This window comes from Halictus rubicundus, chromosome 9 (genome assembly GCF_050948215.1).
Source record: "Halictus rubicundus isolate RS-2024b chromosome 9, iyHalRubi1_principal, whole genome shotgun sequence".
Lineage (NCBI taxonomy): Eukaryota > Metazoa > Arthropoda > Insecta > Hymenoptera > Halictidae > Halictus > Halictus rubicundus.
In genome coordinates, this window is record NC_135157.1 from 1,771,441 (window position 1) to 1,797,076 (window position 25,636).

General features: G+C 50.6%; 2 protein-coding genes across 2 annotated transcripts; one reads left to right on the forward strand and one right to left on the reverse strand.

Moving 5' to 3' along the window:
* Window positions 1-5,704: 5,704 nt before the first annotated feature.
* On the forward strand, window positions 5,705-10,857 carry LOC143357346 (uncharacterized). The gene is made up of 2 exons (XM_076793759.1): window positions 5,705-8,754; window positions 10,791-10,857. The coding sequence occupies exons 1-2, from the start codon at window positions 5,705-5,707 to the stop codon at window positions 10,855-10,857; spliced, it is 3,117 nt and encodes a 1,038-aa protein (XP_076649874.1).
* A 6,580-nt stretch (window positions 10,858-17,437) lies between these two features.
* LOC143357351 (uncharacterized) lies at window positions 17,438-24,967 on the reverse strand. The gene is made up of 3 exons (XM_076793765.1): window positions 24,393-24,967; window positions 23,356-24,307; window positions 17,438-17,492 (listed from the first exon to the last, which is right to left on the reverse strand). Exons 2-3 carry the CDS (start codon window positions 24,156-24,158, stop codon window positions 17,438-17,440), a joined length of 858 nt encoding a protein of 285 aa, XP_076649880.1. The 5' UTR covers window positions 24,159-24,307; window positions 24,393-24,967.
* Window positions 24,968-25,636: the final 669 nt, after the last annotated feature.

The following is a 25,636-nucleotide window of genomic DNA, read 5'->3' on the forward strand; positions in this document are numbered from 1 at the left end:
ATTGCAGACTGGTGTATGAATCTCCGGTTGCTAAGAAACGGAGGGCTAACGCCAAGGGGTCCGAGGACCTGTGGCCTCTACAGTGGGACCAGCTGTCCCACTGTCGAGCCGTTCTTTCTATTTGAGGGATGTCACAGGTCTAAAGTCCTCTCGCTCCACCTCCTCGTGGTGGACCCTGGGAACACACATAGTTGTGTGTTGCTAACGGAGCGGGGGGCATTCCGCGGGAAGTAGTCCCAATGATGTGTGAGGCGATGCCGGTGGGATCTTCGGATCCTGGCAGGGCCTCCCACGCCGGTAAGGCTCACTCGGAGGGATGAAAACCGCGGGCCAATGTGTTCTGCGATACGACCGGGGAGGTCGCCGCAGGGCCCCATACCCCATACGTTTTACCGGAACGGGGGGCTTGCCTTAATCGGCCGGCCTGCGAGGAGGATAAACCTCTATAAAAAAGTCTCTATCCTAAGCTATCGTAAGCGTGGCGATGGGAAACTCCCGGACTAAGCGCCGGGGGTAGGCGGTGGATACACCGCTCATGAACGTTGTACAACCTCGGGATACCTGTCGACCTCCCGTTGTATTTAGGCTTACCGGGGCAAGCGGCTCTGCCCCGGTGGACACCCCTTTCCGCGTTTTGTACTTAAGGGTAACGAGTGAAACGCCTCCAGAAATGGGGGCTTAGTAACCAGGCCCGTTAATGAATAATTATGGAACTCGAAAACGCACAGCCTCGGAAAAACTTGGATGAGGTTAGGGAGGGGTTACCGCACCAGGTAGCGGACGGGAGGGAGCTGGTGGTTCTGATGCCACGGCTAGTTCCGGCGGATCTTATGCCACCGCCGGCCCCGGTTCCTCGGGATCTCAGGTCCCGGCCTGGGAGGGGGACTCTGGTGCCGGAACAGGAGGATGACCGGCAGTCGATTATCTCCTTAGCTGCCTCCTCCAGCGGCGCTGGTAAAAAGCGCAAGCGGGAGGAGAAGGAGCGAGAGCGGGAGCGGCCGGAGATAAGGAGTATGCTCCCCGGGAATTGACTGCCTTCATAGCGGAGCGGTCCGACGATATCCGGGAGCTGGCGGACAGCAGCCGCAATTTGAAGGGGACCCACCATAAGGGTCTCCGCGACTCCTCCGCGGACATCAAGGTGGCGGTGAGGGAGCTGGAGCGCAGGGGTGTCCAGGGTTGACACCCTGCGGGATGCTCCTGCCTCCGCCCGTCGCGGACCCGCGGACAACGCTCTCCGGGACAGATGCGCGGCGCTGGAGAGGGAGCTCTGGCAGACCCGCAACACGCTGGAGGCCATCAGGGGAGAACTGATGGCCGTAAAACGGTTGCGGGATGCTCCGCCCCTGCTGGCTACCGGCGTCGGCGTGGCCACCGCTGCGCCCGCGTCGGACGTGGTGGCCCAGATGCGGGCCCTCATGGAGGAGGGCCTGAGAGGAGAGGGAGGGATCTGCGTCGTGACCGGAGGGATCTGCGTCGCGTGGCCGGGCTCGGCGCGCGTGCCCCCCCCCCCCCAGCCGCCGCCGCCAGCGCCTCCGATGCCGCCACGGCCCGCCCCTGCGCCCGCGACGCCGACGCCAGCCCCTGCCCCTGCCCCGGTGACGGGAGGGGCGGGGAAGAAGAAGAAGAAGAAGGGAAAGAAGGCTGGGGAGGTTGCCCAAGGCTGCAGCCGCCGTGGCCAAGGCCGCGGCTGTTGGCACTCAGGCCCCCAAGGCCAAAAAGGCCGCTGCCGCGCCTCGAAAAGCGGAAGGACGGTGGCCAAGGTGAAGGCCCCTCCCCGCGCGGCGGCGGTCACTTTGACAGTCCCCGAGGGGAGCAAGGCCTCGTACGAGGAGGCCGTCAGGAGGGCACGCCAGGGCATCGACTTAGACGCTCTAGGCATTGGGGCCCTCCACTGGAAGAGGGCGGTAACCGGGGGCCTGGTGATAGAGGTCCCCGGTGCCGATGGAGGCCCCAAGGCCGACGCCCTGGCGGATCGCCAGGCCCGGGAAGAAGGCGGAATTCCGTGTCTGTCACCCCCAAGGAGGTGGCGGAGGCGGTGGGAAAGGCCGGGGGCTGTGCCGCCGAGTCCGTCCGGGTGGGCGAGCTTAAGTCTCCGCCCAACGGACTCGGCACTGTGTGGGTGAAGTGCCCGGCCGTGGCGGCCTTAGCCATCGAGAAGGCCGGGAAGGTGCGAGTGGGGTGGTACGCCGCCCAGGTGGTGGTGCTGGTGGCTCGGCCGCTGTAGTGCTTCCGCTGCCTTGCCCTGGGGCATGTTCGGCAGCGGTGCACTGCGGAGGTCGACCGCAGCGGTTACTGTTACCGCTGCGGGGACGCCACCCACCGGGTGGTGGAATGCAAGGCGCCACCCACCGGGTGGTGGAATGCAAGGCGCCACCCCACTGCGTGGTGTGCGCCGCGGTAGGCCGGCCGGTGGGCCACAAGGCGGGGAGCAAGGCGTGCTCCCCGCCGCCCAAAAAGAAGAAGGGCGCAAAGGGGGACGGTGTGGCGTCCCCCAAAAGCGCAGCGCCGATTACCCCGGGGGGAAGTCGGCCGCTCCCCCAAACCCAAATGAGGGGGAGACGATGGGGGTGGAGGCGGGCCCTAGCGGGACCGCAGAGGAGGGGACTAGCGCGGAGACCAACTAATCGCCCACATTCCGCGCTAGTCCCCTCTCCCGGTACTCCAGGCCAACCTCAACCACTGCCGCCGGGCGCAGGACCTGATGGTCCAGTGCCTCGAGGAGTGGGGGGTCGGCCTGGCCGTCGCCACGGAGCCGTACAGGGTCCCGGACCATCCACACTGGTCCAGTGACGTTGACGGCTCCGTGGCGATATGTTGGCGTCGCCACTCGGCGACAGTGCCCCCCTGCTCCGCGGTCGAACGGGGCAGGGGGATGATTATGGTAAAGTGGGGAAGATTTCTGGTTGTGGGGTGCTACAGCTCACCCAGTTATGACTCCGCCGGACCGGGAGGTTCCTGGACCGGCTGGGGCTCATGATAACCCCGTACGTAGCCGGTCCGGTGCTGGTCCTGGGCGACTTCAACGCGAAGTCCACCACCTGGGGTAACCCCAGGACCAGCGCCCGAGGCGGAGTCCTGGAAGACTGGGCGGAGGGGATGGAGCTCCGGTTGTTAAACCGGGGCTCCGTGCCTACGTGCGTGAGGTGGAACGGGTCGTCGATCGTTGACGTATCGTTCGCTACGTCCTGATGGACGTGGCTGTGGTTTCGGGCTCGCCGTTGGACACGCCCCTCCGACGTGGTGCCCCTTCAGCGCCCATATGGACGCTGAAACGACTGGACGGGAACCTCCTGAGGGCCGTGATTATCGGTTCCGCCTGGCCTTCGGCCAGGGAGCGCGAGGCAGATGAGGGGGCGGCTTGGATCCGGGGCACGTTGCAGATGATCTGTGACGTGGCGATGCCCCGGGTCCGAGCTCAGCCCCCGAGAAAGTCAGTTTACTGGTGGTCGGGGGAGCTGGCCGAACTTCGCAGTTCGGCCGGCCGATCCCCCCCCCCCCCCGCCTCCTGTACACCCGCGCCCGTCGTCGCCATTTTCTGGGCGGCGACGCGGAGCCGGGGGTCGCCGAGCTGTACAGGGAGTACACATCGGCGGCCATAGCCCTCAAGCATGCGATTGCCGCTGCTAAGGCCAAGGCCTGGGATGAGCTCCTGCTCACCCTCCGTGACGATCCGTGGGGACGCCCGTATAAGGCGGTGCTTGGGAAGCTCCGCCCCTGGGCGTCCCCGGTCACGGAGAGGCTTGACCCGTAATTCCTGGGGCGCGTCGTTGTCACCCTCTTCCCCCTGAGTGATGGGGAGGAGGGGAGGTGGGATCCGATGGTCGGACGAGTTCCGGGTCACCGAGTGGGAGCTGTACCAGGCCGTCCGGGGGCTCCTGGCTAGGGGCAAGAAGGCCCCTGGCCCCGATGGGGTTCCCGGTGGTATAATGGCCTTAGCCCTGGAGGTCCTCGCCCCGGCGTTCAGGAGCGTCATGAATGCGAGCCTGCGCCGGGGAATCTTCCCCGCTGTTTGGAAAAAAGCGTGCCTGGTTCTCCTCCAAAAGGAGGGGAAACCCGCAGAGTCTCCCTCTGCATACCGGCCGGTGTGTTTACTCGACGAGGCGGGCAAGCTGTTCGAAAGAATAATTGATGCCCTCCTCGTCGAGCATCTGTCGCGGGGTGGTCCCGACCTGAGCGACAGCCAGTATGGATTCCGGAGGGGGCGCTCTACAATAGACGCCCTGGAGCGCCTGCGCTTCCTCCGGGAACAGACTGTCGCTCGGGGCAGGGTGTTGATAGCTGTGTCGTTGGACATATCTAAAGCTTTCAAGGCCCTGCCCTGGACGAAGATAATGGGGGCGCTGGACCATTTCCAGGTGCCCCCTTATCTCCGGGAGGTGGTCGGCGACTACCTCCGCGACAGGAAGGTGGCTTACACCGGCCGGTATAACATCGTTCACACGAAGGAGACGCACCGCGGCGTTCCGCAGGGGTCGGTCCTCGGACCGCTCCTGTGAAACTTGGCGTACGACGCGATGCTGCGGGTTGTCCTCCCCCCGAATACGGGTGTCATCCGCTATGCAGATGACACCCTCGTATTTGTTTCTATTTCTTTTTATCTATTTACAAACGATAAGATGCCACCTTATCTTGTTTTGTCGGGCTTTCGCCCCCGCACACGATATATTTTATTCTCTGTTTGTACGCTTCGCTTATGCCTATATTTTTAATCTTATGTTCTAACTTATTTATCGTACCGTATAAATGCCTAAATATATTTTAACAAAAGAGAAAAAGAATTTTTAATCCTTAAATTCTATTCTAAATTTCTCCTTATGTACTATCTTATTCCCTATTTTCTTTTTATTAATAAAATCGCACTTGTTCTATTCCTAGCCTAGTTTGTTTCCGTTTACTCGAAGAAGCGGCCGGCCCCTTTGTTTGACCCGTCCTATACACTCGCTGAACGGTATCCCGTTCAAGTGAGTCGACGCGCCGTTACTCTCTATCTTTGTTGCACCCGTACCGCTCGCCTATGCCAAATACCGTTGCCCTTGGCCGTGCCGTTCGGGCTCTCTACTACAATTTACACGACTCGCGGTCCTTTTTCTTCGTTATTTATTTCCTAATATTAATGTTTGGGAATCGGCGCCGATATTTAATTTGCGCGCGCTCAAGCGCGGCGCTAATTAGTTCCCGAACACGTCCCGCTCCGCAAATCAGCCCACGGCACACTAGCCAATCGTCGCACTCGCGAGTGACGACATCCGCGAGTGATTCCCGGAATCGGCCTTCTTTTTCCGCGAACCGTCGGCGCACAACCACGCTTCTCGAGAACCGATTCCGTCGTTTTTACCAGTCTTGCTGTACCGCATTGCGCGTAAATCAAAGGCTAAGCCAAGTCGATCATACGTGTCCTTTATTTTCGACGGTGTACATTGTGGTTATCAAGTACAAAGTGATTCACCAAAGTACTACATGAATTCTCGTACAAACTAACCGACCACGTGCTCCCTTCTACCTTTCCGCACGTGTCGTATCGTCGCGCACGGAGTTTTCGCTCAAACCCGTTTCCGAACATCCGCCTCGACTTCCCAAGTCTTCCGATAAGGCTGTCCCAGCCACCCATGCCCAAACATTTTGGTCCTTCGAGCCGGATTGAAATCGAGGAACCACGTGTCGGAAACACCGCCATTGAAACGAAGACTCCCTTGCCGACGCCATGAATAAATTCGAGGAGCTGCTTCACAAGCAGAATCAAACTCTGCGATCCATCGAAAGGGCTCTACCAAATTTTAAAAAGCTGGGTCAGGCCAAGATGACCACAGCGATCACGCGGAACCGGATGGCCGTCCTGAAGGAAGCCTTCAACCAGGCGCAAGAGCTCGACGCGAGACTCGCCGCCGTCGCCGACCCAACGGCCCGAACGAGTCATCCCTATTATACAAACAACCTCTTCGAAGCGGCTGAGGAAAACTACCTGGAGGCGTCGGACTTCATGGCAGAGGCACTTAAAACCACCACAAGCGCCGATGCGGCATCCAGCAAAGGAGTAAGTACCTCTCCAATACCAACGTCCAGGCCGACAGCGCATTTACCGCGAATCCAGCTGCCGTCGTTCGACGGGTCGTTCGAGGCTTGGGAAAGCTTTCGCGACCGCTTTACGTCAATGGTTATCGACGAACCCTCTCTACCCAACGTTGACCGGTTACATTTTTTATGCTCGTCGTTAAAGGGCGAAGCGAGCAACGCGATCGCGCATCTACCGATTACCGACAATAATTTCGCAGTCGCGTGGAAGTTAATTACGTCGCGGTACGAGAATAAGCGCCGCTTGATCACGACGCACCTCACCACGTTATTCTCGCTCCCGAAAGTAACCTGCGAATCCGCGCCGGAATTACGTAACCTACGCGACCGAATCAATGCCTCCACGCAAGCGCTCAAAAATCTAAACCGTCCCGTCGATCAATGGAGCGACATTATCGTATTCCTCGGCGTTCAAAATTTAGATCGATCGTCGCGGAAAGCGTGGGAGCTCAAATTCGAAACCGCGAGCGAGTTTCCCACGTACGCCGAATTCGACACGTTCCTCGAATCGCGATCGCGAGCGCTCGAAGCAATGGCGCCTATTCAAATTGGCGCTCCAACCGAAACTTTGACCGTTAAACGACCGAAAGCAAAGTCACTCGTGACGCACGCAACCGCTGTTTCGACCGTGACCTGCCCTGTTTGTCGACAGAACCACCTTATTTACCGGTGCCCGACGTTCGTCGCCCAATCGCCGTCCGATCGCTACAACATCATAAAAACACAACGACGTTGTATTAACTGTTTTTCGGCAAAACACGCGAGCGCGCAATGCCCGAGCCAACACCATTGTAAGGAATGCAAGCAGCGGCATCACACGCTCCTGCATTTTCCACGCGCTTCCGAAGATCCGCGCGCCGCCAACCCAAGCCCAGCCGTCGCTTCCGAAACCGAGCCCACGATCAGCGCCAATCTGGGCTCCGACTCGCCAACTCGTTACGGCGTGCTCTTATCAACTGCCCATGTACAGGTCCATTCACAACACGGGCGGCGTACTACTGTCCGAGCGCTCCTGGACCAGGGCTCCGCTGCGACGTTGATTTCGGAGAGGACCGCTCAGTTGCTGCGCCTCAACCGAACGCGGCAACTTATTCGAGTCACCGGTATCGGCGAAGCGCAATCCGTCGCACACTCCACGGTCCGAATCACCGTTTCTCCAGCGATGAAGGATCGACCTGCGTACTCGACGACCGCGGTGATCTTGAAAACGCTCACTAATTATGTCCCACCTAGAAAACGAACCGAAATTAATTGGTCTCATATTTCAGACCTGGACCTGGCCGACAGCAACCCCATAAGCTCGGAGCCGATCGACCTGATTATCGGGGCCGATCTATACAGCCAACTCATCGTAGGAGGCATACGAAGGGTCTTACCTGCAACTCCGGTTGCCCAGAATACCACTCTCGGGTGGATCCTATCCGGTCCCATCGCATCCTCTCAAACCCTACCTTCCATCGGTGTCCATCACTACGCCAGTATTGAACCGCTCGATCAAGCCCTCAGACGATTCTGGGAAATTGAAGAAGTCCCAACATGTAGTCTCCTGTCAAAGGATGACGAACGGTGCGAGCACCACTTCCGTAATACACATACCCGTGATCCAGCTGGACGCTACATCGTCCGCCTACCATTTCGACAAACGCCACCTCTCAAACTCGGCGATTCTCGTTTCGCTGCTCTTCGGAGCTTGCAGCGCGTCGAACGACGCCTGCACTCCAACCACGCCCACGCAACTCTTTATCAGGAGTTCATGCGTGAGTACGAAGTCCTCGGTCACATGCGGAAGATCCCGGAGGAACAACTCCAAGCCTCCGATCAATCTTACTATATTCCGCACCACGCCGTGTTCCGAGAAAGTAGTTCCACGACGAGCCTTCGCGTGGTCTTCAACGCGTCCTGTCGCACCACTAATGGCCAGTCTCTGAACGACCACCTGCTACCCGGACCAAAACTCCAAGGCGATCTGATCGCCATCCTGCTCCGCTGGAGGCAACCCTTGTATGTCTATGCGGCCGACATCGCTAAGATATACAGACAAATTCTTATTAATGAGAAAGACCAAAATTACCAACGAATCTTGTGGCGAACCTCGCCAACCGAACCAGTCAAGGAGTACCAGCTCCGAACCGTTACTTACGGAAAATCCTCAGCCCCCTTTCAAGCGCTGCAAGTCATCCAGCAGTTGGCTAGTGACGAAGGGCCGCGCTTCCCCCTCGCTGTTCCGGTCTTGCGAGACCAAACCTACGTCGATGACTGCCTGTTCGGTGCCGACAGCCCGGAGCTCCTGAGACGAACTCGCGATCAGCTGAACGCACTGCTCCAAGCAGGCGGGTTTCGTCTCCGTAAGTGGGCAAGCAACACTCAGTCCCTGCTCGACGACATCGACCCTGCCGATCACGGCCTGGCATCGACCAAACTGATATCAGCCACCGACACGATCCCGATCCTCGGGATCGCGTGGATCCCAGCGCTCGACCGCTTCCAGGTTCGGCTCCATCACCCCACCGAGCCGACCAACACCAAGAGAGCAGTCCTGTCAGCCCTGGCACGTCTCTTCGACCCGCTGGGCTGGATCGCTGCGGTCGTTGTCACGGCCAAGCTGATCATGCAGCGACTGTGGGCGGCACGGTGCGACTGGGACGAACCTATCCCGGATAAGCTTCACCTCGAGTGGCGAAAGTATCTCGGTCAGCTTCCGGATCTCGCCGCCATCCAGATCCCTCGTCCAATAGGGTCTGGTCCGGTCCGAAGTCGAAGTCTTCACGGCTTCGCCGACGCCTCCTCTATGGCCTACGCTGCAGCCGTTTATATCCGCAGCGTGCTTCGGGACGGACGTGTCGAAATTGCCCTCCTCGTGGCGAAGTCACGGGTGGCCCCCGTGAAGACCATTAGTGTGCCTCGCTTGGAGCTCACAAGGAGAGGCCACGTCCTTCGGGTCACCGATTCGGTTGAAACTTTGCACACTTATAGATCTCGTTCTCCTCTTTACGCATATATACCATTATAGGGGCAGATACCCAATACTTTTCGAGATATTGATGATTGAAGTTTCATTATTTCCCATGTAACGCCGTATTTTTTGTAGCCTACAACAAGAGTCGATGTGGCGCAACGGTAGCGTGCCATGTTTTCAGCAGGACGACCAGGGTTCAAATCCTGCTGACTAACGCATTTTTTTTTTAATTTCATTACGTTTTATCATTGCATATTTATATTATTAATTTCAAACGATTAAATTTCACGCATAAAATTGCATTTTGAATTACAAATAACATGTATTTCGTATTTCACAATTCCATTTAAATTATATAATCAACACGGATCAGACAAGATGTCAGTATCAATCAACGTTGGAAAGGACAATAACATATAAGGGAGTAAAGACCGCACTTGTTTAAAAAAAGGTAGATGAACTTATGTCACATCACACAAACGTAATAGTAACTTGTTCGAAATCCGGAAAGTTAACACAAGATATTTATAAAGAGTTCTTAAAATTTAATATATATATTTAATATATAAATTACTATTACAATTTAATTACTATTAATTATTATTTAATAAATAACAATAGTAAATAATCCTGTTGTTAGTAAATAAATACATGTTATTTGTAATTCAAAATGCAATTTTATGCGTGAAATTTAACCGTTTGAAATTAATAATATAAATATGCAATGATAAAACATAATGAAATTAAAAAAAAAATGCGTTAGTCGGCAGGATTTGAACCCTGGTCGTCCGGCTGAAAACATGGCAAGCTACCGTTGCGCCACATCGACTCTTGTTGTAGGCTACAAAAAATACGGCATTACATGGGAAATAATGAAACTTCAATCATCAATATCTCGAAAAGTATTGGGTATCTGCCCCTATAATGGTATATATTCGTAAAGAGGAGAACGAGATCTATAAGTGTGCAAAGTTTCAACCGAATCGGTGACCCGAAGGACGTGGCCTCTCCTTGTTAGTTGGATAGCCCCAGGGCCACTCGCAAGACGGCCTATCTTGAGTTTTCTTCTAGGTCTATCCCTTCACCTAGTAAAAACCGATATCTCGCGAACGGGAGTGGGTAGCGGAGTGATTTTGATTTTTTCACGACGGGGAATCCTACATTCCACAACCCTAGCCGCTTGCCCAAAATCCCCCACTACACACGCCCACGTCCTCAGATTTCTCTTTTCGCTCAGGTTACTTTCTGGTCACCCGGTATAAGCCTAAATTAAAAGTGCTCCGATTTGGTCGTGCGACGTCTCGTTGGACAGCCCTCGCCAAACCCTACCAAGTCCTATAGTCGCTCTTTCGATTTTCTCAAAACACCACCCTCCTATCCACGATATCTCGCGAGGAGGGGGGGATTTTCGAAAACTTTCCTCAGGGGGAGAAGACTTCTCCCCTTTCACCCCTATTTATTCCTCACCCTCGAAAATAGCACGATATAAATTTTCGTCCCGATCGGATGATTTTTTCGATTTTCCTATTCTACCTTATTGAGAATTCGTTATTTATTTTTAAACCTACTCTAGAGCTAAATTAAACTATACTACCTCTATGTTTTCTCCTCTCGGTCCGAAGTGTAGTGTAGTGGTATATTGTTATATAATTAAACCTAATTACCAAATTATTTACTTATTTTTTATTTGTTTAATTACTTACTTAATTAATTAATTCCTATCTTTAATATTCTAATCTATGTTTTCTATTTTTATTTTCAGGTATACTGGCCGTTGCCGTTCATGGCGACCATCCAGGGAGTTCTTCCAAGAGTGCAAGCGGAGTTAATTATTCATTTTACTAATTATTTATTTATGTCACTGTATATATTTGTAACCGAAACTATTTATTTTATTTATTATTACTGTATATGTGTGTGCCAAAATATTTTATACTAATTAATATCTAAAAATGCAAAATGTATATGTAAATTTGAGTAAATAAATATAAATAAATAAATAAATATGTGCCGTTTTCTATGTTTTTTCAGGATTCTGTACTAACTAGATTATTTTACACTGAAAAATCTACCGCAATTTAGGGGCGAAACCGGTGGTAAATTCCTTCGGCTCTTGAGTTTATCCCTTTTACCATAAAAGGGCCAAGAGTCTACCGTTTCTGTTCCCTCTGTTACAAATTATTAAATTTATACTCTGGATAAATTTTATGTAACTTTCCACTTTTTGTTTTATCACGAGCACTGGTAGGAGTGGCTACGGTGTTAGTCTGGCTAAGCTTTTAAACTTATTTTAATTTATCGCTACAATAAACTAAATAAATTCCTTACCGTGCCTACTTTTCTGCCCCGTGCTCTCTTTTCTCGATTTTTATGGCTTCCCTTCCTTCCGGATCTATTTCGGTATTGGATTTGCCCTCGTAAATTCGGTTTTTTCCCCTCGTCCAGTGGGAGACACGCCGGTACGGCAGCTCAGCTCCCTCCTTTCCTTTTTGTAGAAAATTGCACTATTTTTTTATTTTAACTGAGGAACTATTCCGCGTACTCTAGATTCTCTTTCACCTCTACTATTCCTAAATCTCTAGATTCTATTTTATCCTCTTTTTACTCCTCCACCACTTCACTTTTGACTTCTTAGTTAACTATGCCTTGAAAGTTTATCCGAAATCTGACTGAACACCGTCGAGCTTCAAATCTATCTCATGCAGATGACACCCTGGTTTATGCCGAGGGGGGGGCTGGAGGAGGACCAGGCACCTCGGTGAGGCCGCCCTGGACTGCGTGGTCGGGCGAATTCGGAGGATGGGGCTGACCGTGGCCGCCGCAAAGACCGAGGCGATTTGGTTGTATGGATCGCCTCGGCCGTGGCGGCTAACCCGTGGTCAAGACCTCCGGATTCGCGTCGCTGAAACCTCCGTCGAGATCGGGCCCAGGATGAGGTACCTGGGCCTGGTCATAGACGGCCGCTGGCGATTCGAAGGACACTTCGGGCTCCTCGCCCCCCGACTGGAGAGGACGGCAGCCGCCTTGGCGCGGCTGCTGCCGAATGTCGGGGGGCTGGATTTGAAAGTACGCCGCCTCTATATGGAGGTGGTGCAGTCTATTGCCCTGTATGAGGCCCCCGTATGGCACCGCTCGCTCGGGGCCAGCACGCCCAGCCGAAAACTCTTGGAGAGAGTTCGGCGGCGGCTGGCCCTGCGGGCCATACGGAGTTACCGCACCATCTCCGCCGAGGCGGCAGGACTCCTCGCCGTGATTCCACCCTTCCCTGTGGTCGCGGCGGAGCGGGCGAAGTTATACCACATCGCCCGCTCCTTCCGCCGACCGCCGGGGGTGGTACTCACGCGCGAGGAGGAGTTGGAGCTCGAGAGCCAGAATCGTCAGGCCCGGACGGAAGCATTTTTGGAGTAGAGGGCGCTATTGACGCCCTCCACACGTCCGATTGTCCGGGCCCTCCTGCCCATATTTTATATATGGTTCAGGAGGCGGGGAAGGTTGACCTTCCGCCTCACGCAGGTGCTCTCCGGCCATGGGTGCTTCGGAGAGTACCTGCACAGGATGGGGCGGGAGCCGACTGCGCAGTGCTACCACTGCGGCGAAGATGTGGACACGGCGCGGCATACCCTGGAGGAGTGCCCAGCTTGGCCCGGGCCGCGCCTTGTCCTGAGAGCCGCAGTGGTCGGGTGGGACCTCGCGCTGTCGACCGTGGTCGACCACATGGTCGGCAGCGTGAGGTCGTGGAAGGCGGTGGCCTCCTTCTTTGCGAGGAAGTGATGAAGCAGAAGGAGGCCGCCGAGCGGGCCCGGGAGAGGGACCCGGGCTCCGCGAGGAGTGTGTGGGCGCGGGGGCGACCCCCGCGCCGGCGTGTGCCCCCCACGAGGGGGGCGGCGAGGGTGGGGAGGGCGCGGTGGTCTCCCCCGCGTCAGCGTGTGCCTCCGGTGGTGGGGGGCGGAGTGTCGTTGGCGCGGGGGGTTCCCCCCGCCCTGTTGTGCCCCCACCATTGGGGGCGGTGAATGTGGGGGCCCGAAGTGTGAGCTGACCCGGGCCCCCGGTGGGGAGCAGGGCTCCCCCCGTGACAGGCCGACGCCCCCTGGGTTAGTTTCCCGGTGTTGGGGAGTGTTGGTCCGTCCCTCCCCGGCTGGGGAGGGGGATCCGTGGGGGGTTCGGGAAAGGAAGGGTCGGGGGCGTGCCGGATCGCGCCTCCGATGGCCCTTCCTCCCGGTGGCGGCATCTTCTTGCCTCGGGCGGGCCGGTTCCTTCGGGACACCGGCCCCGAGCGGGGCACGAAGACTCCGGGAGCTGTGGGTGGACCGAGCTGGGGCTCGGGAAGCCCAATCCGAAGGCTCCAGGGATGGGGACACCGAGCGGGTCCCTCCGCCCGGGGTCTTATAGCGTAGACAGTGGGGGAGGTTAACCCCTCCCCCGGGGTATGATGATAGCTGGGAGGTGTCCTGTTGAGTACTCGCGTGATCCAGGCACGTCCCACTTAGCTTAGGTGGGCGTGGGTTTTTTTAGTGGGTAGCCTTCTAGGGAATTCTCCCCAGGGGTAGTCCCACATAACCCCGGCTTCCCCCAGGGAGCCGGGGTATGCATAATGTCATTTTCCCCACGAAAAAAAAGGCCTCGATTCGCTCCGGAGTCCATTCCACCGGTGTTCGTTACCCTGGAGGGCCGCGTTGAGTGGCGCCTGCATCTCAGCGGCCGTTCGCACGAATCGTCGATAAAAGTTTATTACGCCCAGAAACTGTCGCAGCTCTTTCACCGTTTCCGGGCCCGGGAAAGTTCGAATCGCTTCGACTTTCTCTGGAAGCGGTCGGGTACCGTGCGCGGACACTGCGTAACCGAGGAACGTCACCTCCGGCGCACCGAACACACACTTCGCACAATTGACGAGCACCCCGTACTCGTTTAGGCGGGAAAAAAGTTCGCGTAGGTGCTCTTCGTGTTCCTTGACTGAGCTCGATGCGACCAGAATATCGTCTATGTAAACGTAGCACCAGTCGATGCCGCGTAACACTTCGTCCATAAACCGCTGGAATGTCTGCGCCGCGTTTCGAAGTCCGAAAGGCATCCAGGGGAATTCAAACAGACCAAACGGGGTCGTGATCGCGGTTTTCGCGATGTCCTGCGGGTTCACCGGTATCTGATTGTATGCGCGCACCAAGTCTATCGTAGAAAACACGCTTTTTCCCCCTAAGCGCTGCGCGAAATCTTCGATGTGCGGCACCGGATATTTGTCCGCGATTGTTCTCGCGTTTAATGCGCGGTAATCCCCGCACGGTCGCCACTCGCCGCTTTTCTTCGGTGTCAGGTGTAGGGCCGATGACCAACAGCTTTCGGATCGGCGCGCTGTTCCGTCCCTCACCATCGCCTCGAATTCCGCCTTCGCGATGCGGAGTTTATCCGGAGCCAGCCGACGGGGCTTGCACGATACCGGCGGGCCAGGCGTCGTCCGGATGTGGTGCTTCGTCGCGTGTTTGGCCGTGCGGTGTCCTCCCGACGGCCTCGTGAGGTCCGGGAATCCCGCGAGGATCCTGTGGTAGGTGGACTCACCGGAAATCGCCTTCACGCTATCGGCGCAACACGTCACTATACGACCAGCCGCCGTCAGCGTCATCACACCATCTATTAGTTTTTTCGCGCGCATATCGACTAGGAGTCCTCAATGGCTCAAAAAATCGGCGCCGATTATCGGGGTTGTAACGTCCGCGATCACAAACCGCCACGAAAAGTCCCGACGCAGGCCGAAGTTCAACGCGAACCTCACGGAGCCGTACGTCGTGATCGTTGAACCGTTCGCGGCCTAAAGTTCATATGCCGTCCTTTCGCGTGCACCACTCACACGCGAACGCGGGAAAACGCACAGGTCAGATCCTGTGACCACCATGAAGGTGATTTTTGTTGTCCGATCCGTCACGAGCAGGCGGCTTGTAGCCGGCGCGGAGTCGTTCGCCGCCATCAACGACCGTCACGCCGGTTTTCCGTCGCCTGGGAACACGGGTCGCGACACTTCCTCGCGGCGGGACCGTGCTTCCAGTGGTACCAGCACCTGCCGTCACCAGGTGGTACCTCGTCGCTTCGACTTCGCGACTTCGACGCCCTTCTTTCGCGAGGACCGCGCGACTTGGACCGCGCGCGGCGGGTGTCCATACCGACGCGGAGGACCGCGATTTCGCGGCGGAGTTCCGCTATAACCGCCTGGGTCTCGTCCATTCGACTCGTCGATGCGGCGTTGACCTGCGGACGAGACGACACCTCGATGACGGCATCGGCGAGGGCTGCGAGGTCGGACAGCGGGTCCTTCCGTCTCGTCACCAGCACCGTTTGTACGTTTGTTGGCAGCCGCGCCATCCACAGCGTCTTCAGGAACTCGTCTGTCACTACTTGTTCTCCAAGTTCGCTGTGACGTAGTGGTACTTTGTGACGTCCTGTGTGATCCCAGACAGGACAAGCTGGGATTCCAATTGCTGGAACCATATGCGCGGGTTCTTTTCCCAGATCGGTGGGATTTTTATGGCCACTCGTGCTACGCCCGCCAAGGGTACGACGTTGGCGGTACCGGGCGCTAGTGGGTCAGTCATCGCTGCGTTTCGTAATATTTTTTTTATGCACCTGAACTGTACACTACCGCGGTTCGCTCTGCCTTTGCGCGACAGATCACGTCGGGGTCACCAATTATGTGGGTGTCGGGTGTAATGACTGAGACTGGTGTTCGCTGGCGTACTTCTTTACTAGTCGGTGGACTGTCGACCGTCCTGTACCGACGTCCGCGAGCGAGTGTCGATCGCATACCTTTGACTGACCACCTCTCCCTCGCGTCAGTCAACTGTCTAACAGATGGCGACCGCCCCCGGAGCCGATCTTCACGTGTTTCTTTGCGGCTTTCCCAGGACGGTCGCCGCCGCGTTTACAATGTATATTTGTCGGTGGTCGGCATGCTCTTTGCGCGGGCCGCCACAAACGTATGCCGAGTATGCACGCATGAAGTTGCTGTATCTGCAGCAAACCCGTGTTGTCTTCAAGACAGAAGAGTTAATTGAACTTATAGTAGGAGCTGTCACTGATCAAAACGTGCGTCAAGCATTGCATAACGCCAATTTTAAAGAAACCTCGCAGTTGATTGCTGGGTTAATTGCAATTCACGAAACCCGAAAAAGAAAAGAAGAAAGGAGAAGAATTTAAAGAGCAACACCGAAGATCGCGTCCTACTAAGAAACGTTGCTACACGTGTGACAGTGCAGACCATTTATAAGTGGATTGTCCTGAAAGAAGGAAACGCGATTTTACAGAAGAATCTAGTCCTAAAAGAAGGAAACTAGATTCGAAAGATGATGGTAGAAGGAGGACAGTTGCAACTTGCACCTTTTGTTCAAGGGGGGTCATAAAGAGGCACAATGTTGGGCTAAGCAACGGACGCAACACAAATTTCATGGACAGAAGAAGTCAGAAGTGAATCTTTGTGACTCTGAAAATCGTAAGACCACACCCATTGTCATTAAAGACATTCTGGTGAAATGTTTATTGGACAGTGGGGCTGATTGCTCCCTGATTAAAGAGTCGCTAGCTAATCGGGTGTGCTCTAAAGTGATTCCTCATTTCGTTACTGTACGTGGATTAGGACATTCTCGCGTATCCACAGTCGGGCGTACCTGTGCGGTCGTACAAACGGAAGACGTTGCCATGGAACTTGATTTCTTTGTGTTAAAAGATAGTGATATGTCTTATGACGCTGTTATCGGCATTAATGCATTAAAGTAAAAGGACTTGAGGATGGTCACCGACAGTGATGGGACTAGATTACTACGAGTGGATCTTCCTGAGGACTCCAATTCACCTGCACCCTGTTGTAACGTGGCTGAAATCCAGTGCGAAGAGGGCCGCGGACCGCTGGAGGACCTTTTGGCCAAGTATCGACACATGATTTCATCGAGCGATCCGAACCGATGTGTATCTACCGGAGAATTGCGCATAGTAACGAATGCTGATAAGGTAGTAAGCTATCGCCCGTATCGTTTGTCATACTCGGAGAGAGAAAAGGTATGTACGATAGTTGATGAATTGTTGCGTGCAAATATAATACGGGAAAGTGTATCGCCATTTGCCAGCCCGATTATTCTAGTAAAGAAAAAGAACGGTCAGGATCGAATGTGTGTCGATTACCGGGCATTAAATCGAATCACTGTTAGAGATTGTTATCCGTTGCCCTTAATTGACGACCAATTAGATCGTTTGGGAAAAGGGAAGTATTTTACCACTTTAGATATGGCGTCGGGATTCCACCAGATTCCGGTAGCGGCAGACTCTATTGAAAAAACCGCGTTCGTTACTCCGGACGGTCATTATGAATATTTGAGGATGCCTTTTGGGCTATGTAATGCTCCGGCTGAATTTCAGCGAGCGATAAATAAGGGCCTAGGAAATTTGCGAAACACCATCGCTCTTGTTTATATTGACGATGTATTGATACCTTCCGAGACAATCGAAGAGGGATTACGAAATCTAGAGACTGTTTTGGAGGCTTTATCAGTGGCAGGCTTCGTTTTAAATATAAAGAAATGTAAATTTTTCCAAAAATCTATCTAGTATTTAGGCCGTGAGGTATCGGCAGACGGTATCCGACCCGGGAAAGAAAAGATTTTCGGTGAATTGCCGATTGCCGGGACCGTCCAGCGGTGGACGCGGAATGAGAGCACCGGAAAAAAAGGAGTAAGTTCCGGAGGAAACGAACGTTCTTCGCAAGCCACAAAAGTGCACTGGACCAATGATAATTTATTTGGACGACGCAACGCAGTACACTGACGCTCGGACAAAAACGGAGGACAACGACGATAACGGAAATCTTGCACGCGGCGCGTCGGAGAATCTTGACCGCGGAAGAGCGGAAATCTTGCACGCGAGGCGAGACCATTCGCGACGCGGATGAAGGAGATTATTGACAGAGTACAGAGTATAAATTATATCAACATTGATCGATAAGCGCTAGAAGAAAGAGGACTTTCGTATGTTCGTGAAAGAACGAAACTCGCGATTGAATTCGTGCGAGGCTGCCGCGAAAACGAAACGGAATCAGCGAGTTTAGACGCGTGAACTAGACGGGAGTCCGTTGACAGCATATGATAGAATGAACATACGAGAAATCGTTGTCTCCGTCGGAGCGATCGGTGGATCTTGAAGAAACGGAAAGTTTGAATTTTAGGGAAACAACAAAAGAGAGACGAACGAAGGACGGAGCAGGAGCGAGACAAAGGAAGGACGAAGCAGAAGCGATCGCATCGACGAAGACAACATGCTCGAGACAAGAACAATAACGGGCTATTTATAGATTGGTTTCAAAAGACCAACCCGTTACCGTTCGAATCTCGAACAAAAGATAAAAGCTCTCATAGACTCACCTGTTCCGACTAACGTGAAACAAGTAAGACAGTTTGTTGGACTAGCAAGTTATTTCCGTAAGTTTGTTCCGGAATTTGCTACGAGAATGGCATGTGTAACGAAGCTGCTTAAAGCAGATCAGTCGTGGTCTTGGGGACTCGAACAAAATGCCGCTAGACAATATTTTTTGGACCAACTCTGCTCACAACCCGCATTAACAGTCTTTGATCCTAATCGAGAAACCGAGCTTCACACAGACGCAAGCTCGATAGCGTACGGGGCAATATTGCTTCAAAAGGTTGAAAGACACTTTCGTGTAGTCGCTTATTTTAGTCGTCGCACGACTTCGGAAGAATCTCGGTATCATTCATACGAGTTGGAAACCCTAGCCATTATTAATGCACTCAAATATTTCCGTGTCTACCTTTTAGGTATTAAATTCAAGCTTGTTTGACGCGGTTGTATATACGTTCAAAGCAATGTTCTACCGCCTCGTCCGGGGTTATTGCCGTTACCGATTGCGTTCAAATTGAAAGAGTTCTAACGAGCTCCTAAGTAGGAAAGGATGGTGGGGATACCAACATATTCCGCGAGAACTCCGAGCCGTCTCTGTCTGTTGTGACTCTCCTAACGATCCGGATTGATTTTCAAAGATTAGAATAGCGAATCGTGCTTCCGAAACGATCACCGCGAGACATTCCGACGAATCGAAGTGTCAATTCTAGTGCTTGTAGCCGAGTAAGTGAACATTAAAACAACTCTTGGACGTCGCAGAAACCCGGCTTCCCCGATTAAACCCGTGTTTTATTTTCACCCACTCAAACTTTCTCCACCACCGATCTGATCCACCCTTTCCAACCCGACTCCTAACGAAGCACCAAGGATCGGGGTAAACAAGCTAGTTACTGATTGCAACGCAGTAAAGGCTTCTAGTAGTAAAAAGGATTTATTACCACGAATTGCACTTTGGTGCAATTATATTTGCAAGATTTCTCCTTTGAGCTTGAGTATATGTTGCGACGGCAACACCGAAGGTCGTACCGTACCGTTCCTCCCGACGACAAAGGGCATACCTGAAAGGGATGTCCTATTAAAAACGTGCGAAATAGCTATAAACGACCGAGAAAATTAGTTTACGACCAGACAATCCCGACCCCGACAGATGGACAGCACATGCGACCAAACTAACGAAACGACGAACGAAAAACAGTAATAAATCACACCATTGACGAACGAAGACAAAACCAGGAATTCCTGACTGTCTCCCACTCCCATCAACTCAAAACTCCTCCCAATGCACCCACGTCCAATTACAAAACGCTATATTTTCCCACCTAAATCCAAAATCATCCAATCACGAAAAAACCGAACTGACGATAGACAGGACACGACAAGACAGAGCAGAAACAAATCGAACAGGCAGACGGACGAGACGAACTCTCCGAAGTAAACACATATCGCGAACCACCAAGTACCATTTAAGAAATCTCGAAACGAAAATTTACACCGCGAACCATCGTATACCATAGAGGAATAAAGTAAACCTAACAAAACAGTGTACAATCTATTCCTCACCAAGGTGCTCAATATTATATACTACATATTGAGAGAAGGCATCGGGAAACCATTCATCGCTGCCTTCGTATACAGTATAGGAAAAGGAAACAGATTGAACATGTAGATTTTCTAAGTAGAATTTTGAAAAATTATTTCTAAAATTGATTCGACCCTGAGCAAAGTTTCTTTCAGTATTTCCTGGGCTTATTACTCGAATTTTCAATACACTTAAATTTTTGTATTATTAAAACAATATGAAGAAGGTTTTGAAGATTATAATATCACAGTCCGCAACGAGTCACACGATCATTCATGCCATGCAGCAGTGGTTTTGGCAGGAATAGTAGCGTCCAATAGCAGCAAAGATTGGAACATCAGTCACGTCCAATCACGTTTAATCATGTGATGGTGTAGGTTTAAGGGTCCCGCGGATAAATGCGGAACCAAGATGCAGCCTACTCTGCACAGAACCACTGGGAGACTTTCTATTGTAGCGTGGCCAGTTGACCACGCGAACATAGCTATGTAGGGACTAGAGAAAGTTGGAAAACTGCTGAACACGATTTATGGTATACGTGACTAGACAATGCTATTTTTGAGAGAACTGTTTAGTTTCAGACCCTAGCATGATTTTAGTTCGAGTTAGTCACAGTCTCAATAGCTGCACACGGGTACCATAAATCGTGGAGTGCCGAAGGACCTTCGACAAGAGGGCAGCGGTCGTCCGCGACCGGTAGAGCCCCACGTGCGAAAGGTCTGGAGGACACCAGCACTATTTGGAAGAGATTTCTCCCTGCCACAAAGGGCAGAGAAAAGTATAAGTAGACAGGGCGATGGAAACCTAGGCAGTGAGTCCTCAGCTACCAGTCTAGACGTCACTCTGTCAGTTGTCCATTCTAAAATAAATCCTCTACAACAAATATCCGTGTACATTGAACCAGATTCCATTATAGACTCCACAGCTAGATATATATATAGTATCGATCGGAGAGGCAAATTTAAATATAAGATGTAATCGCGTATTTCATACATACGTATTTTATTTGGGCGCGATAGTTTAGAGTAGGTAAAGAAAGACCGGGAGAGTTCCATAGAGATCCTTGACAAAATTCGAGTCGGCGAGACTAATTGCGGAATTTAGAGAAAGTCACGCAGCCCCTTAAAGTAGCTTCTCCAATTCTACATAAATTAGGGATAGTCGAAGTCCGGAATCAGTTAAGGACAAGAGGTCATAAATTCTCAGTCAAGGACCTCTTGGAACTCCCTCGGACCTCTCTCTTGTTCGGACCCACATGGCCCCACGTCCCTTGTTTTGGCGGGGCTTCACCCTCATGCGTACCCCACTCCCGTGCGTGCGCTATTAAGATCCATCCACTACCAATCACCATCAAGCAGCAACCGGAAGACGAGTGATCCGACGAATCAACGCCTAGCCAGAAGATCCCAATTTTCCTATTGGCTAAGGAAGCGAGACGAGAAGGAAGAAGCTAGAAAAAGGATTCGAAGCTCCAGGATGAGACAGAACTCATTGTAGAACTGAGGGAGTTACATCTCCAAGTACTTCTAATAAAATCTACGACAGTTTTTCGCCTTTAAACTCTGTGTACAAAGTTTATTTCTTAACTTCCACGAGCAGAGCGCTTCAGTGCTCCACGGGCACTCGAACCCACAACCAAAATCCCTATTCCACCACACTGCGACGCAACACTATCGATAATGATTAACTCGTGTGTGTAACGAAAACTTTATTCGACTTCTCTTCGAGAGCGTAGGATCGAGACGTCTGTCTCGATCGAGAGTCAGGCAGCGAGAGAGTACATCGGCGGTTCTCTCGCCTGTGTAGCGTGGCCAGTTGCCCACGCGAACATAGCTAGATATATATATATATAGCATCGATTAATGGCGCGGAGAGGGAAATTTAAATATAAGATGTAATCGCGTATTTCATACATACGTATTTTATTTGGGCGCGATAGTTTAGAGTAGGTAAAGAAAGACCGGGAGAGTTCCATAGAGATCCTTGACGAAATTCGAGTCGGCGAGACTAATTGAGGAATTTAGAGAAAGTCACGCAGCCTCTTAGAGTAGCTTCTCCAATTCTACATAAATTAGGGATAGTCGAAGTCCGGAATCAGTTAAGGACAAGAGGTCATAAATTCCGAGTCAAGGACCTCTTGGAACTCCCTCGGACCTCTCGCTCGTTCGGTCCCACATGGCCCCACGTCCCTTGTTTTGGCGGGGCTTCACCCTCATGCGTACCCCACTCCCGTGCGTGCGCTATTAAGATCCATCCACTGCCAATCACCATCAAGCAGCAACCGGAAGACGAGTGATCCGACGAATCAACGCCTAGCCAGAAGATCCCAATTTTCCTATTGGCTAAGGAAGCGAGAAGGAAGAAGCTAAAAAAGGGATTCGAAGCTCCAGGACGACAGAATTCATTGTAGAACTGAGGGAGTCACATCCCAACGAACCACAAATAAAATCTACAACAGTTTTTCGCCTTTAACTCTGTGAAGAAAGTTTATTTCTTAATTTCCACGAGCAGAGCGCTTCAGCGCTCCACGGGCACTCGAACCCACTACCAAAATCCCTATTCCACCACACTGCGACGCAACACCTGCATTGCCCGAGGTTGGCAGTGCCAACCTTGTCGGAGCATATTCTCTAGGCGCGGCCTAGGGGAATGGCGCGGCAGCGCCAGTATCCCTATTTTTTTATTTTTTTTTATTTTTATTGCTATTAATATTAACAACAATAATACAAAGACTTGAGTCCACTCGGACCCATTAGCCGCAAATATATGCTTCTCTTATACCTATATACATAACGATTTGACTTACGTACTATGTTGCACATTTTCCTATATATATATTTTTATTTTCTTTTTTTTTTTCTCTTATACTCTAATATCGTTAGCATCGCAGTATTCCTTAAGTATTTTTAACAGTCTTGTCTTTGGTTCGCTTAAAAAATAACTTACATCTACCGGTGGTTCTATGTTAACTTTTCTCAATTTTACAAAAAATTCTTGTCTACCCTTTTCATATATTGGGCAGTCCCATAAAATATGGTTCATACTCTCTACAGGACTTCCACAATCACATTCCGCGCTTTCCAATATACCTTTTCTAACTAGTGACTCTTTAGTATTATAATGATTTGATCTTAATCTGCAAACTCTTACAATTACATCTCTCGGCATTCCTCTTTTGTGAAACCATGGTTTTCTTCTGGTTTCATAATATCTTTCATAGTAAAATATACCTTTTGTAATAAACTGGTGATTGAGATTATCTTGAAATTCCTTCCACATTTGTTCCCTATATATTTGCCTAAAGTCTGTATGGGGTATTTTAATTAGTTCATTATATTCGGTTATTGTAGCTGCTTTTGCTAACCGATCCACTGCCTCATTTCCTTCTATACCTCGATGTGAAGGAATCCACATAAATTCTACTTTGCTGTCATTTGTACTTTTCTTTTTGAACTGCCTGATCTTATTCTTACTTTCTAAAATATAGTTGTTAGTTTTAACATTGACGGTTGTACTGGTTAAACTTTGTAAGGCACTAAGAGAGTCCGTGATTACAACATAAGACTTTTGAGCATCCTCCAAGCACAGATCCAGAGCCATTGTGATGGCATAGCACTCTGCTGTGAAAACTGACGCTGCTTTATGTATGCTGCTCGTCTGGCTAATGTCCTTATTAGGGCAATAGATAGCTGCTCCTGTGGATATTTCCTTTGTACATTTCGAGCCGTCCGTGTAAATACAGGTGCTTTCCCTGTACTTTTCATCCAGAATGATGTTAAAATCATAATTCACTGCGTCAGATTCCTGTAGCTGTCTTCCACTGGATATGTTGGTTTCTACATCTGTCAGTATTGAATTGTAGTCTGTTGAGAAGCATGAATAGTTCTCTTTCTTGAAATACATATATTCCACTTCCTTAACTTCCTTTATACATTTGTTTATTATAGTGTATTTGTACTTTTCTCTTACGTTGTTAGGTGAGTTGATTACGTGTCTAAATTCTTCGATGTATTTGATGGTACTGTGCTGAGTATTCGATAAGACTTTGCTTACGTATAATTTACACAAAAAGGATGCTCTAACCTGCAGATATGGTATACATGCCTCTGCTAGAACTACATTTGATGGCGTACTCATACGAAGTCCTAAAGCCATTTTTACCGCCATTGTTTGAATGGCTTCAACTCTTTTTTTTTTGGTGATCTACTTCTGGGTAGTAAATGAAGGAGGCGTAATCCGTTCTGGATCTTATATATGACTTATAGATTGTTAACAGCGTTTCTGGGTCTGCTCCCCACCATACTCCTCTGAGAAACCTTATGATATTTGATGCTTTTAGACATTGTTTTCTCATGTTATCTATGTGATTATTAAATTTCAGATTACTATCGAGGATCATACCTAAAAATTTTACTTGCCCTATATTGCACTTAATGTCTTGTTCTACTTTTATGGGTATAGTATTCAGTCTCAGATTTCTGTTATTAAAAATGACTATTTCCGTCTTCTTTGAGGATAAATCTAACCCAATTTGCTTTAGATTATAATTAACTATTTCTATTGCTTGTTCGATTTGTACTCTAGCTTTATCTAAGGAACTATCTCTAACGTATATAGCAATGTCATCTGCGTATTGTGATATTTGGATATCCTTTGTTATACCTTTAAAAATTTGTGATACGTATACCGTATATAGCCATGGACTTAATACTCCCCCTTGTGGTACTCCTTTATACATTTTTCTGTTGTAGTTTCCATTTAAGATATTAACAGATCTATAGTACATCCAATTAGCTATAAAGCTAAGTGTGTTTATCGGAACTGCTATTTCAGCCAGTTTCTTCAGCAGAATGTTACATTGCACGTTATCAAAGGCCGCACTTACATCTAAAAAGGCTGCTACGGTATATTGTTTGTTTACGAAACCTGATTTGACGTACGTAGTCAGATTGAAGAGATTGTCAACGCAGGATCTTCCTTTTCTGAATCCTTTTTTTTTTTTTTTTTAGGAGTATTTGTCTATATTCTGTAAATTAGAAATTCAAATTTCATATATAATCGCTGGTTCTAAATTTTTCTCGCAGGTTAACATAAAGTCTCTGATTTAATTTCAGTTTCTCAAGTTCTTATATTCTATCTGTTCCTAAAAATCCCTGTATAGTTAATAGCTCGTAACTTAATTTAATTTAATTACTGATAATTTTATTCGCCTAATAAAGTACGTTAGCTTTTGCTTCGCTCGCCTGGTTTTCACCTTAACTCTAAATTTTCTTACGCGTCTAATCGCTCGCGGCTAAGTATTAATTAATTTGTTAGTCTATATAGTAAAGTAATCTATTTTTTCTTAATTTCTACGCTATACTAATCCTATTCTAATTACGTTATTTCTAAATTTACGCATCGGCTTCCCCGGCTTGTATGGCCGAAGGGAAGGTATTAATAATTAAACTAATTTCCGTAACGAGAGGTAGTAGTAGTATCTTATAGTGTAATAAAAGATCGAACTAGCCTACGTCGCACTTTTCTGTACATATAAAAAATTTTATTATGATTATCTAACCTATGCTAAATTTACGTTATTCTATCCCTGTATATGAAAATATATCTTATACCTAAGTTTAAGCGGGAAATACTCTCAAAAAACC